The sequence below is a fragment of the Nycticebus coucang genome, chromosome 9 (assembly GCF_027406575.1).
Source record: "Nycticebus coucang isolate mNycCou1 chromosome 9, mNycCou1.pri, whole genome shotgun sequence".
Taxonomy (NCBI): domain Eukaryota; kingdom Metazoa; phylum Chordata; class Mammalia; order Primates; family Lorisidae; genus Nycticebus; species Nycticebus coucang.
Window position 1 is genome coordinate 104,350,087 of NC_069788.1, and position 15,220 is coordinate 104,365,306.

A 15,220-nucleotide genomic window follows, 5' to 3' on the forward strand; every position below is an offset into this window, starting at 1 on the left:
GTGTTTGGCTGTGGGCCACAGGGAGCCACTGTGAGTGATCTGCCCTGGCAAGCTCCACCCTCAGGGTCGCAGAGCTAGAATCTGGGTGGGTGCTGGTAACCTGGCAACTAAGTAGCCTAAGGGTTGGGTTTGAGCCGACTTGCAGCCCTAACCCTCAGGGGCAGAGTGAGACCAGTTTTGGCACACTAGGTAAGTGGATAGCCACTTCAGCAGTGATTCTAGCGACAAGCACTTTCCTGGGAAAGCTTCTGCTCAGCAAGTTTACAAGTTCAAAGTGCCTTTTCAGTGGGCTGAAGAGAGATTTAGGGTGTCTACCTGCTGGGGTTTGAGAAATCAGCAGCCTCCAGTCATATCGGAACTGTGATTAACATCTCATACCCCAGAAGACCACGTGTTGCCCAGACAATATTCAAGAACATATATATACTGCTTTGTTTTTGATTGTGTTTTTTTTTTTTTTTTTGGTTTGGTTGTTTTTCTGTTTATTTTGATGTTGTTGATGTTTTGTTTTTTAATTTCAACCTTTTCCATACAGATTTTTTCTTTCTCAATTTTTCTAGTTTAATTATAATTTCCCATTGCTGCCTTTTTCAATAACTAGAACTTCATTTTTGCTAGTGTTTCTACCGCTATTATTTGGTTTTTCACCCAATTTTATCCCGTAAAGTTTTTTGTTTGCTTGTTTTGGTTTGATTTAAAGCATTTTTGTCTTTCCTCTCTACTTGGTGGAGAGGTGGGATACTGTGTCAGATCAGGTTAGCAAAGAGCTGCTGACCTCAAGGGAACCACCCAACTGGGCACCCCGAGAAGGTGGGTTTTTTTAAAGGTTGTGTCAAAGTACCCTACTGTACACCTATATTGCTCTGTCTCCCTCTTTCTGTGCCTCTCTTCTTTTTGTCAATATTCCTTTTACCCACTGCCTCTCCTTTCTCTCTCTCTCTTTTTTTTTTCTTATCACTGGGTCCTCCTTTCTTTCATCCCTTTATTGCTCTTCAACCTTCTCACCCTTCTGGTCCTGTACTAAAAGGACTCATCGAACCCTTAGTCCACAGGCAAGAGAACTTAAAGAGCAAGAGGAAGTAAAAGGAAAATTAGGGCAAGGAAACAGATAAAAGAAATCACCCATGAGGAAGAATCAGCAGAAAACTCCAGGCAACATGAAGAACCAGTCCAGAACAACCCCGCCAAGGGACCATGAGGTAGCTACTGCAGAGGATTCCAGCTATAAAGAAATGTAAGGAACGACAGAAAGGGAATTTAGAATACACATGTTGAAAACAATGAAAGAAATGATGGAAACAATGAAGGAAACTGCTAATAAAGTGGAAACTAACCAAAAGGAAATCCAAAAACAGAATCAAATGAGAGATGAAGAATATAAAAAGGATATAGCAGAGCTGAAGGAAATGAAACAGTCAATTAGGGAAGTTAAAGATGCAATGGAAAGTATCGGCAGCAGGTTAGACCATGCAGAAGAAAGAATTTCAGAGGTAGGGTGGCGCCTGTGGCTCAAGGAGTAGGGCGCCAGTCCCATATGCCAGAGGTGGTGGGTTCAAACCTAGCCCCGGCAAAAAATCCAAAAAAAAAAAAAAAAAAAAAAGAATTTCAGAGGTAGAAGACAAAGTTCTTGAGATAACTCAGATAGTAAAAGAGGCAGAAAAGAAGAGAGAGAAAGCAGAATGTTCACTGTCAGAATTATGGGACTTTATGAAGCATTCCAACATACGAGTTATAGGAATTCCAGAAGGGGAAGAAGAATGCCCCAGAGGAATGGAAGCCATACTAGAGAATATTATAAAAGAAAATTACCCAAATATCACCAAAGATTCTGACACACTGCTTTCAGAGGGCTATCGGACCCCAGGTCGCCTCAACTCTAACCGAGCTTCTCCAAGACACATTGTGACGAACCTGTCCAAAGTCAAGACAAAAGAAAAGATTCTGCAAGCTGCCAGGAGTAAGCGCCAGTTGACTTACAGGGGCAAATCCATCAGAGTGACCGCAGACTTCTCTAATGAAACTTTCCAAGCAAGAAGACAATGGTCATCTACCTTTAATCTACTTAAACAGAACAGTTTCCAGCCCAGAATTCTGTACCCTGCTAAGCTAAGCTTAAAAATTGACAAAGGAATCAAAACATTTATGGCTATACAAACATTGAAGAAATTCGCCACAACAAGACCAGCTCTGCAGGAAATACTTCAACCTGTTCTGCACACTGACCACCACAATGGATCAGCAGCAAAGTAAGAACTCAGAAATTAAAGGACAGAACCTAACCTCCACAATGATGCAAAAGATAAAACTCAGCAATGGACTCTCACAAAATAAGACGAATAGAATACTACCACACTTATCAATTATCTCAATAAATGTTAATGGCTTGAATTCCCCACTGAAGAGACATAGATTGGTTGACTGGATTAAAAAACACAAGCCATCCATTTGCTGTCTGCAAGAAACACACCTGGCTTCAAAAGACAAATTAAAGCTCCGAGTCAAGGGTTGGAAGACAATTTTTCAGACAAATGGAATTCAGAAGAAAAGAGGCGTTGCAATCTTATTTTCAGATACATGTGGATTTAAAGCAACTAAAGTCAAAAAAGACAAAGATGGTCACTTTATATTGGTCAAGGGAAAAATACACAAGAAGAAGTTTCAATTCTAAATATTTATGCACCCAATTTAAATGCTCCCAGATTCTTGAAACAGACCTTACTCAGTCTGAGCAATATGATATCTGATAATACCATAATAACAGGGGACTTTAACATTCCTCTTACAGAGCTGGACAGATCCTCTAAACAGAAATTAAACAAAGATATAAGAGATTTAAATGAGACCCTAGAACAACTGTGCTTGATAGATGCATATAGAACACTCCATCCCAAAGATAAAGAATATACATTCTTCTCATCACCCCATGGAACATTCTCCAAAATTGATCATATCCTGGGACACAAAACAAATATCAACAGAATCAAAAAAATTGAAATTTTACCTTGTATCTTCTCAGACCATAAGGCACTAAAGGTGGAACTCAACTCTAACAAAAGCGCTCGACTCCACGCAAAGGCATGGAAATTAAATAATCTTCTGTTGAATGACAGATGAATGCAGGAAGAAATAAAACAGGAAATCATTAACTTCATTGAGCATAACAACAATGAAGACACAAGCTACCAAAACCTGTGGGATACTGCAAAAGCATTTTTGAGAGGAAAATTCATCACTTCAGATGCCTACATTCGAAAAACAGAAAGAGAGCGCATCGACAATCTCACAAGCCATCTATGGAGTTGGAAAGAGAAGAACAATCTAAGCCTAATGTCAGTAGAAGAAAAGAAATCTCCCAAGTCAAATCAGAGATCAATGAAATTGAAAACAAAAGAATCATTCAGAAAATTAATGAAACAAGGAGCTGGTTTTTTGAAAAAATAAATAAAATAGATAAACCATTGGCCAGACTAATGAGGAATCAAAAAGTAGAATCTCTAGTAACCTCAATCAGAAATGATAAAGGGGAAATAACAACTGATCCCACACAGATACAAGAGATCATCTCTGAATACTACCATAAACTCTATGCCCAGAAATTTGACAATGTGCAGGAAATGGATCAATATTTGGAATCACACCCTCTCCCTAGACTTAGCCAGGAAGAAATAGTGCTCCTGAACAGACCAATTTTAAGCACTGAGATCAAAGAAACAATAAAAAAATCTTCCAACCAAAAAATGCCCTGGTCCAGATGGCTTCACACCAGAATTCTATCAAACCTTCAAGGAAGAGCTTATTCCTGTACTGCAGAAATTATTCCAAAAAATTGAGAAGGAAGGAATCTTCCCCAACACATTCTACGAAGCAAACATCACCCTGATACCAAAACCAGGAAAAGACCCAAACAAAAATGAGAATTTCAGACCAATCTCACTCAAGAATATAGAAGGAAAAATTCTCAACAAAATCCTAGCCAATAGATTACAATTTATCATCAAAAAAGTCATTCATCCTGATCAAGTAGGCTTCATCCCAGGGATGCAAGGCTGGTTTAACATACGCAAGTCTATAAACGTTATCCACCATATTAACAGAGGCAAAAATAAAGATCACATGATCCTCTCAATAGATGCAGAAAAAGCATTTGATAAAATCTAGCATCCTTTTCTAATTAGAACACTGAAGAGTATAGGCATAGGTGGCACATTTCTAAAACTGATTGAAGCTATCTATGACAAACCCACAGCTAATATTTTACTGAATGGAGTAAAAGTGAAAGCTTTCCATCTTAGAACTGGAACCAGACAAGGTTGTCCTCTGTCACCTTTACTATTCAACGTAGTGCTGGAAGTTCTAGCCAATACAATTAGGCAAGACAAGGAAATAAAGGGAATCCAAATGGGAGCAGAGAAGGTCAAACTCTCCCTCCTTGCTGACGACATGATCTTATACTTAGAGAACCCCAAAGGCTCAACCACAAGACTCCTAGAAGTCATCAAAAAATACAGTAATGTTTCAGGATATAAAATCAATGTCCACAAGTCAGTAGCCTTTGTATACACCAATAACAGTCAAGATGAGAAGCTAATTAAGGACACAACTCCCTTCACCATAGTTTCAAAGAAAATGAAATACCTAGGAATATACCTAACGAAGGAGGTGAAGGACCTCTATAAAGAAAACTATGAACTCCTCAGAAAGGAAATAGCAGAGGATTTTAACAAATGGAAGAACATACCATGCTCATGGATGGGAAGAATCCACATTGTTAAAATGTCTATACTTCCCAAAGCAATCTACCTATTCAATGCCATTCCTATCAAAATACCAACATCGTACTTTCAATATTTGGAGAAAATGATTCTGCGTTTTGGATGGAACCGGAAAAAACCCCGTATAGCTAAGGTAGTTCTTAGTAATAAAAATAAAGCTGGGGGCATCAGATTTTAGTCTGTACTACAAAGCCATAGTGCTCAAGACAGCATGGTACTGGCACAAAAACAGAGACATAGACACTTGGAATCGAATTGAAAACCAAGAAATGAAACTAACATCTTACAACCACCTAATCTTTGATAAACCAAACAAGAACATACCTTGGGAGGAAGACTCCCTATTCAATAAATGGTGTTGGGAGAACTGGATGTCTACATGTAAAAGACTGAAACTGGACCCACACCTTTCCCCACTCACAAAAATTGAATCAAGATGGATAAAGGACTTAAATTTAAGGCATGAAACAATAAAAATCCTCAAAGAAAGCTTAGGAAAAACACTGGCAGATATTGGCCTGGGGAAAGACTTCATGAAGAAGACTGCCATGGCAATTGCAACAACAATAAAAATAAACAAATGGGACTTCATTAAACTGAAAAGCTTCTGTACAGCTAAGGAGACATCAACCAAAGCAAAGAGACAACCTACACAATGGGAAAGGATATTTGCATATTTTCAATCAGACAAAATCTTGATAACCAGGATCTATAGAGAACTCAAATTAATCCACATGAAAAAAGCCAACAATCCCATATATCAATGGGCAAGAGACACGAATAGAACCTTCTCTAAAGATGACAGACGAATGGCTAACAAACACATGAAAAAATGTTCATCATCTCTCTATATATTAGAGAAATGCAAATCAAAACAACCCTGAGATATCATCTAACCCCAGTCAGAATGGCCCACATCACAAAGTCTCTAAACTGCAGATGCTGGCATGGATGTGGAGAGAAGGGAACCCTTTTACACTGCTGGTGTGACTGCAAACTAGTACAACCTTTCTGGAAGGAAGTATGGAGAAACCTCAAAGCACTCAAGCTAGACCTCCCATTTGATCCTACAATCTCATTACTGGGCATCTACCCAGAAGGAATAAAATCCTTTTATCATAAGGACACTTGTACTAGACTGTTTCTTGCAGCTCAATTTACAATTGCCAAAATGTGGAAACAGCCTAAATGCCCACCAACCCAGGAATGGATTAACAAGCTGTGGTATATGTATACCATGGAATACTATTCAGCCATTAAAAAAAATGGAGACTTTACATCCTTCGTATTAACCTGGATGGAAGTGGAAGACATTATTCTTAGTGAAGCATCACAAGAATGGAGAAGCATGAATCCTATGTACTCAATTTTGATATGAGGACAATTAATGACAATTAAGGTTATGGAGGAGGAGGAAAAGCAGAAAGAGTGATGGAGGGAGGGGGGTAGGGCCTTGGTGTGTGTCACACATTATGGGGGCAAGACATGATTTCAAAAGGGACTTTACCTAACAATTGCAATTAGTGTAACCTGGCTTATTGTACCCTCAATGAATCCCCAACAATTAAAAAAAAAAAAAAGTAAAAAGAAAGAAAAAAGCCAATTTCATTTTAGTTTGCTACTGGAGGGTCATTATTAAAAATAAAAATGTAGTGGCAGTGCCTGTGGCTCAGTGAGTAGTGCACCGACCCCATATGCCAAGGGTGATGGGTTCAAACCCGGCCCTGGCCAAACTGCAACAAAAAAATAGCCGCGAATTGTGGCGGGCGCCTGTAGTCCCAGCTACTTGGGAGGCTGAGGCAAGAGAATTGCCTAAACGCAGGAGTTGAAGGTTGCTGTGAGGTGTGATGCTACAGCACTCTACTGAGGGTGACAAAGTGAGACTCTGTCTCTACAAAAAAAAAAAAATTAATAAAAAAATAAAAATGTGGGTGGCACCCGTGGCTCAAGGAGTAGGGCGCCGGTCCCATATGCCGGAGGTGGCGAGTTCAAACCCAGCCCTGTCCAAAAAAAAAAAAAATAAAATAAAAATGTATCTTTTTTTTTGCAATTTTTTTGGCCGGGGCTGGGTCTGTACCCACCACTTCTGGTATATCGGGACAGTGCCCTACTCCTTGAGCCACAGGCACCGCCTGCCTGCGGTGCATCTTACAAGGGTATATGTGAAACTTAGTAAATGTAGAATGTAAATGTCTTAACACAATAACTAAGAAAATGCCAGGAAGGCTATGTTAACCAGTGTGATGAAAATGTGTCAAACGGTCTATGAAACCAGTGTATGGTACCCCATGATCGCATTAATGTACACAGCTATGATTTAATAATAAAAAAATAAAAAATAAAAAAAAATACAAATATAAGCATGAATCCAGGTATTTCTGGAAGCCTTAGTCATTAATAGGATTGTAAGAATTCTGTCAACACTGCATTTAGGATAACATTGTTATTGCATAGATTACAGCAGCAGGATATATAACAAATATTTATTTAAATGAATTTTAAACCATCAGGTATTATTAAGGATCTGAGGAATCAACATATTGAATACTCAGAATACAGCCCATTAAACAGAATGCTTTTGCTTTTCTTTAACCTCCTCTCATTGAATATTAACCTTAAAATCCATTCTAGTTTTTATTCTTGGTATTTTGCTATTTTTATAACTATATATTGAGATTTAGGACTTTTTTGCTGACTTAGTAGTAAATTTAATTGGTATGGGTTCCTGATAAATATGAATTTGTTAGTATTAGGTGACATTGTTTTTATTTTCCTCTTAGGTCTCAGAAATAGGAAAACAAAACATTAATTCATTCTTTAAAATAGTTATTGGAAATTATCATTCAGAAGTTATAAATATGGTATGTCTTTTGGTATCAGAATCTATAAACTTCTGTTAGGACTTGTTCTTACCTTGGCCCTTCTTGTCTTTAGAAATGGCTTCACATTTCTTCGAGTGTCTTAAACTGGTCCCTCAGCATAACCTTACATGCATTTTTTCACAGCACACTTCTAATCTATTAAAAAGTACCGTCCTTTTAATTTCTGAAATCTTGATGGATTCTGTCTACTTCTAATACTTCTGTTTGAGCCACCATCACTTCTCAGTGAGTTTATGACCTGTGTTCTTCACAGTAGCTGGGTTATTTTCCAAAATTGTTATCATATTGAATTATTCCCTTGCATTTAAAAGGGAACAAACAAGTTTCTTCTGTTCCAAATGCTTGACCATAATCTGTAGTGCCTACCCAATCTGGCTTTCTCTGAATACCTTATATTTGCCTTACTTAGGTCCACATCAGTGTTTTCACACTGGTTTCTCTTATCTTTCCCCAAATTTTTGCATTGCTGACTCCTTTTTTATTAATGTTTTGTCATTTTCAATGTTTACGTCTTTGCCTCTTTGATTAAATTTATTTCTTAGGTTTTTCTTTTTCTTTTTGATGCTATAGTAAACGGGAATTTTTAAAAATCTATTTTTGAATAGTTTGTTGTTACGTATATATATGCTACTGTTTTTTGTACGTAGAATTTTTATTCCTGCAATTTTACTGACTATTCTAGCAGTTTTATGGTGAAGTCTGTAGGGTTTTCTATATGTAAGATCATGTCATCTGCAAATAGGGACAAAGTTAACTTCCTCCTTTTTGATCTAGAGGCCTTTTTATTCTTTTTGTTTCCAGATTGCTCTGTCTAGGACCTACAGTCCTATACTGAATACAAGTGTCAAGAGTGGGCATCTTTTTCCTTTTCCTGATGTTTAGGTTTTCTTCATTATAATGTTAGTTATTGCTTTGTCATAGATGGCCGTGACTTTGTTGAGGATGTTGAATTATGTCAAGTGCTTTTTCTGTATCTATTGAGGTGATCATATGATTTTTATTCTTTATTCTGTTATGTGGTGTTTCACTTTTATTGACGTTCATCTTTACATCCTGAGGATAAATTCTAAGTGATTATGGTGTAATGGGTCTTCTTTTAATGTGCCAGTGAAGCCAGTTTTTTAGTATTATGTGGAGGATTTTTACATCTGTGATCATTTCAGATACTGGCTTGTAATTTTCTTTTTTAGTAGTTTCTTTGTCTGGCTTTGGTATCAGGGTAATGCTAGCTTTATAAAATGAGTTTGGAAGTGTTCACTCCTCTTTGACTTTTTGGCAGAACTTGAGAAGAACTGGCCTTAATTCTTCTTTGAATGTTTTATAGATTTCACCAGTAAAACCGTCAGATGCTGCTGAGCTTTTCTTTTTTGGGAGGTTTTTGATTACAGATTCAGTCACTTCACTCATATTGGTCTGTTTGGTCTTTCTGTTTCTAGATATGAGATCATATCAAACAAGGGTAGTTTGGTTTCTTCCTTCCCAATTTGGATGCTCTTTGTTTCTTTCCTCTGATTGCTCTAGCTAGAACTTCAGTACTATGTTGAATGATGGTTGTGAGAGTGGGCGTCCTTGTCTTGTTACAGATCTTAGGAGAAACAGTTTCAGCATGATACTAAGTGTGGGTCTGTCAGCATGATACTAGGTGTGGGTCTGTCATATATAGCTTTTATTGTGTTGAGGTAGGTTCCTCCTTTTCCCAGTGTTTTGAGAGTTTTTATCATGAACGGATATTGACTTTTATTGACTGCTTTCAGCATCATTTGAAATGATCCTAAGGATGAATTTGGTGTTCATGTGGAGGGACAACTGCTGGATGTTTCTGTTCAGCCATCTTGTCCACTGTATGTATTATATGCTGCATTATGTTTAGTTAGAGGAAAGAGAACGTTATTAAGAAATCATAGGGAAGAGAAAATATGTTTACTGTTCCTTGGTGGAAGTAGATAATCATTCAGGTCTTCATCCTTGTTTTCTTTTGAGGAGAAGGGGTTGGTCTAGCTATGTCCGGGGTGGCAGAGGTAGAAGAAATTCTGCTTATGAGTGTGCCTTTGCAGATAAATTTATGTTGCTCAGGTGTGAACTGTACTTCTGTTCAGTTTTTATTAACTAATTAAACTGATGTTTGTGTGTTTTTAAAACCAGCTTGATTGAACTGTACTTTACTATAAAACTAATGTCCTTCAAGAATATAATTTAATAAGAATTAAAAAAAATGATTTTTGAGATATGCCACCACCGCTATTATTCAGATTAGAAAATTTCCTTCACCCCTATAAGGTCCCTCATCACCAGGACCTTTCTCGACTCTTTGTCAAACACAGAATCAGTGGCAACAGATTTCTTATAAGTGGGCTGTACTATTGTCGAATAGTGTAAATTTAATTTAGTGAGCCATATATTATTATACATGAAATGGGTTTGAGTTTGCACAACTTCTAGTAATGAAAATTTTGTGTCAGACAGAAAAGTTCTTTCATGTTTATTTTACAGAGTCCCAATTAAACATTTTTCCATTTTACTTAGTTTTTGATCTTATACAGCTCATTTATATTTAGTAGATCACAGTAGAAAAGATTGACAAGCTAATATAAAGCCCTTTTAATTATTCACTGCACATAAACATAAATACCTTCTGAGGCAGGTCATGTTCATGGATAATAAAAATGAAAAAAAAAAAACTAATTAGATAGAACAGTTTATCCGTAATTAGGTGATAAATGCAACTTTCGGCAAAATTGGTGTTTCTTTCTAACTCACCAGAGGGCACTCTTTTCTAGTGAATTGCTTTTAACTCTGTTCTGTTGAATTATTATATTGTACTTTGAAAAATTCAAGGTCATTGTTGGGATCCAGGTGTGTATTATTTGGAGAGTAATGATTTTTTTTTTTTTTATAGCTTTCAGTTATGTTTTTTGTCAGCTGTTTTATAAGTGTCATTAGAAAGGGCCATACAAACAAGCCGATACTAAATGCTTCGAACAGTAGTATGTATAAGTGGTATAAACTATCTCCTCCGTTTAGCTTACTAGCTCTGTAACGTCATGGTTTCTCTTTATTCATGTTTAGATCTCAGATCGGGTAGAGCAGCGGCTCCAGGAGATAGAAAGAGAGATGCGCACGGAGCGGGAGCTGGTGGAGAGGCGCCAGGACCAGCTGGGGCTTATGTCCTTGCAGCTACAGGAGGTTTGCGAGAAATACTGTCTTGGGATTTTGAAATTTCTCTTTTGAAGTTTCTCTTTTCATTAAAAAAAAAAAGGTTAAGTGGTTTTTCTAGTATGGTATAACCTTGAATTTGGATAGTGATTTAGCCATGTTAAAGTGGTTGTAATTCCTTAGTTGTTGCAGGTAGCTGTAAGTACAATTCCGCCCAAATGAGAAGTATAGCATATTTCTTAAAGGTCAGTGTACAGAATCAAACCTACCTGGTTTCATACTTGCTGTGTGCATGACCCTAGGGAAAAACTTAAGTTCTCTTAAGTTCTTTAGTTCTCTCTAAAGTCTTCTGTGGAAAATGGAAATAAAAGTAGCATCTACCTAATCAGATTAGCGTGAGGATAAATGAGTTAATGCTGGTAAGGCTCTTCGCATAGTGTCTGGCATGTACTCAAAAAACATTAACTGAAAGTATAATCTGATTAGTTTTTCTGGGCATGGACCAGAAGTCGCATAATCAACTTCTAGGGTCATCAAGCTATTGCCTACAGATAGAATTTGTCCCACTGTCTGTTTTTCTAAATAACGTTTTACTGAAGTATGGCCACACTTACTCATTTACATATTGTGTGTGATTGCTTATGTGACACAGTGGAATAGTTAAGTAGTTGTGAAAGTGACTATATGGCCCACAAGGCCCAAAGTATTGACAGTCTGGCTCTTTATGTGTACAAAAAATGTTTGCCAACCCCTGAATTAGATTATCATCAAACCAATTCAAAGTATCCTTTAGGTACTCCTTTTATTGATCATATCAATGTACACAGCTATGATTTAATAAAAAAAAAATAAGATAAAATAAAAAATAAAGTGAAAGTGAGAAAACCCAAGGCACGCAAAAAAAAAAAAAAGAAATTTCAGATTTGATAAAATTGAAAATTAGAGCAGAGGATTTCTGCCTAAGTTTCACCTGGATTGCCTCATTAGTTATTTTTAATAGATTTTATCATTTTTCTATACATATTCATGTTATAATTTTTTTTCTATACACATTTTTTCATGTATACATCCATTTTCTACACACATCCGTGGAGGGACAGTAGAACTACCATAGTTGATCACCTCCCTACATTGACCAATTCCTTAAGTTGACCCAATTTTTACAAACAGATATGCACCACATGTGCATATCAGTACGGTAGGCCTAGTTCCTTATGTTGACACACCGTATGATGACCAATTTGTTACAGTCCCTTGGGTGGTCAACTTACAGTGATTCTACTGTATTTTTCTCTGAAAAATTTTTGAGTAAGTTGCAGACATGATATAAATACTTTTATATCTAAATTATGTGATATAATCACAGTACAATAACCCAAATCAGGAAATTAATGTCAGTATAATACTTTGATCTTGTTCAAATTTTGTTACTGTAATAGTGGCCTTTTCTGGTTCAGGATAAGATACAGGTTCACACCTAGCATTTAGTTGTCATGTCTCTTTAGTTTTCCAGTCATCATGAATGATAATTTTTTAGGGGGCTAGCAGTTTATTTGGTAGAATTATTTTCATTTTGAGTTTGTTACTCTTTCCTCATGACTAGATTCAGGTTATGGACCTTTGGCAGGAAACCTAGAGAACTGATATTGTGTCCTTCCCATACTGTAATATCGGGAGTCATATAAGAGAGATTTGACTTATTACTTTACTTTAAAAACCGGACATTTTGTTATGGTGGAACCTTCCAGGTTTCACCACGGTAAAGTTACTGTTATTCCTTTTGGATTTTTTTTTTTCATGGGGATACTCACCTTGTTTCTATCATACTTTCACCCACCGATTTTAGCAACTGTTATTGATTCTTACCTGAAGCAATGATTACTGTTAAGAGTGGTACTTTTTAAAACAAAATTTCTTCATTCTTTCTATATTTATGCAATTCTACTCTTAAGGAAGAACTCATTGTGTGGATTCTTGGATTCTGTTTCATTACTATCATTTTAGGAAATTAATTTATTGAAATTTCCTTTAAATGTTTCTTAGATCTCGACATAAAGTATAAAATTACAAACAATAAGAAAACCCAAAGATTAAAGAAAAATGGAGAACATTTTTCATTTATGAAATAATTTCTCTATAAGTTCTATGTATACTCATAGATCACTAATTTCTTTATGTATGCTCATAGATAACTAGCTTTTCTTAACTGACAGCTTTTTTTCTTAAGTATAAGTCGACACTGCTAACTGAAATTAAGGACCAAATCTTGCAAGCCTGAAATTTAATGTAAGCTGATAGAAAAATCTGCTTTTGTTTTCTAAAATTCCATTTTCTTCCATTTCACAAAAAGAGGTATGCTCTTGTTAGTTGGTAATTACTTTGAAGAGGATACTTTGTTGAATAATCAGATACAGCATGTGGGTATCCTTTTATTTTTTTAACCTTGATTTTTATACATTTGTTCTCAAAGCAAATTGCATCTGGTGAGCGTAAGAATACTGAAGAGACAATTGTTCTTTCTTTGCAAGAGAAAATTAGAGAGATTTTCCATACTTATTTTCTCTCTTTGCAGAATGCACAAAATTACAAAGAGGGAGAGGAAGATTGCTTCCCACCCCTATTCTTGAGAAACCAGATCCTGAGAGTATTTGCATTGTAATTGTCAATTTGACTAAAAGCTTGAGCTGTGATTTGGAATTCCATCTCTAACAATACAATAGAGGATCACTATTGATAAGAAATGTTTAATTTCATATTTTGTCACTTTAATATAAGCAGTGACCTATACGTTTTTAAAAGGTGGAGTTGGATTATAAACAGTGCAGTGGAAACTGGTAAAGATTAATTTAGGTTTATGTAATTCTCAGCTCCCAAGTTAAATGGCTCATCTTGTCTGGAAAGGTCATGTTTAAGGTGAGAAAACAGTTTGCTCTCTTTTCGATATTTAAAAAAAAACCTTATGGAAATTCCTATACGGTATGGGGACAGTAATTAATGTATTTTGTTTCTGTGGTGAAAAATTGAATATGTAGGTGAGTATGTGGGCCTGGACTTTTAGCTAATGTGCTCTTTTGCCTCCTTAAAATGTCTATTTCATTGTGAATGAAAACTATGACATTTGAAAGTTAAGATATTAGGAGTATTCATTAAAAATTCCAAGATGTCAGAGATTTCTAGGTGTAATGGCATATTTCAGGGAGGCAATCTTGGTTTTGGTTAAAACTTGCTGCTTTTTAGAGATCTAATGAGTCCTCAGAACTTTATTCCCATTTAATAAAAACCCAGCGTTAATTGTTAGAAGTTGGTCAGGGAAAGCCATTCTCTTTTTCTTATTTAGAGTTTTTAAGGAGATGTTCACTCTTTTCTGTTTCTTTTCTCCTGATTTGACCAAAAGCACAATCTGTGATCTACTTCCTTTTTGAGCTTCAACTATTCATATATTAATACTATTGGAGTTACATGAAAACCAGATTTTCTTAACTTGGTAAGGACCTTCACTGGCTCTCAGATCTCATATATAGTATTTTAAACAACTTTCTTTTGGTATCTCCATAGAAGTCTCTTTTTAAGAGAGATGAGCATTTTACATTGGTTGTACAATAATATTCTTTTTATTTAAAAAAAAAATTTGAGTGGTTTTTCTAGTGCTTTGCACTTTTACTTGTCAAATCTAGATATTTTTAAGCCTGTATCTATCTGTCTTTCCTGCATACACAATAAAGTGTGTGTTTAACATTAAGGGCACATTATCATAATACAAACTCCTTTTGATCCAAAGCTTACTAATGGTTACTTAAGTGCGACTGATTAAATTTAGCAGAGTAGAGGTGGGCATGGTGGGTACTAGAGTTGGAAAAGAGGTGTTCGGACTGTATGTACAAGATGAAAACTCTTGTATAGGTCTAATATTTAGATAAAATTCTAGATAAAAATTCTCATTCCTGGCTATGTATCTTGGGAATTTCTGACTGGGTTTTTACTACCTATTTAATGTAAAATAAATGTTATTTCTTTATCTTTAGTTGAATTACTTAAAATGAAAAAAACACGAGGTAATGCTGGGTATGGATTTATATGTGTTTTTCAGAGCATTTCATAGCATCTTATTTATTTATTTATTTTTTTAGAGAGAGTCTCACTTTATGGCCCTCGGTAGAGTGCCGTGGCCTCACACAGCTCACAGCAACCTCCAGCTCCTGGGCTTAAGCGATTCTCTTGCCTCAGCCTCCCGAGTAGCTGGGACTACAGGCGCCCGCCACAACGCCTGGCTATTTTTTGGTTGCAGTTTGGCCGGAGCCGGGTTTGAACCCACCACCCTCGGTATATGGGGCCGGCGCCTTACTGACTGAGCCACAGGCGCCGCCCGATTTCATAGCATCTTACATTACTGTTTCCTATCTCATGCATATCAAG

General features: G+C 36.4%; 1 protein-coding gene across 1 annotated transcript in view; it reads left to right on the top strand.

Annotated features, from left to right (window-relative positions):
- CEP128 (centrosomal protein 128) overlaps positions 1–15,220 on the top strand; it is a 428,651-nt gene that overhangs the window by 69,199 nt on the left and 344,232 nt on the right. Inside the window, exon 11 of the mRNA XM_053602694.1 lies at positions 10,721–10,837. Within this exon, the coding sequence (XP_053458669.1) occupies positions 10,721–10,837 (117 nt within the window). The remainder of the gene's footprint in view (positions 1–10,720; positions 10,838–15,220) is intronic.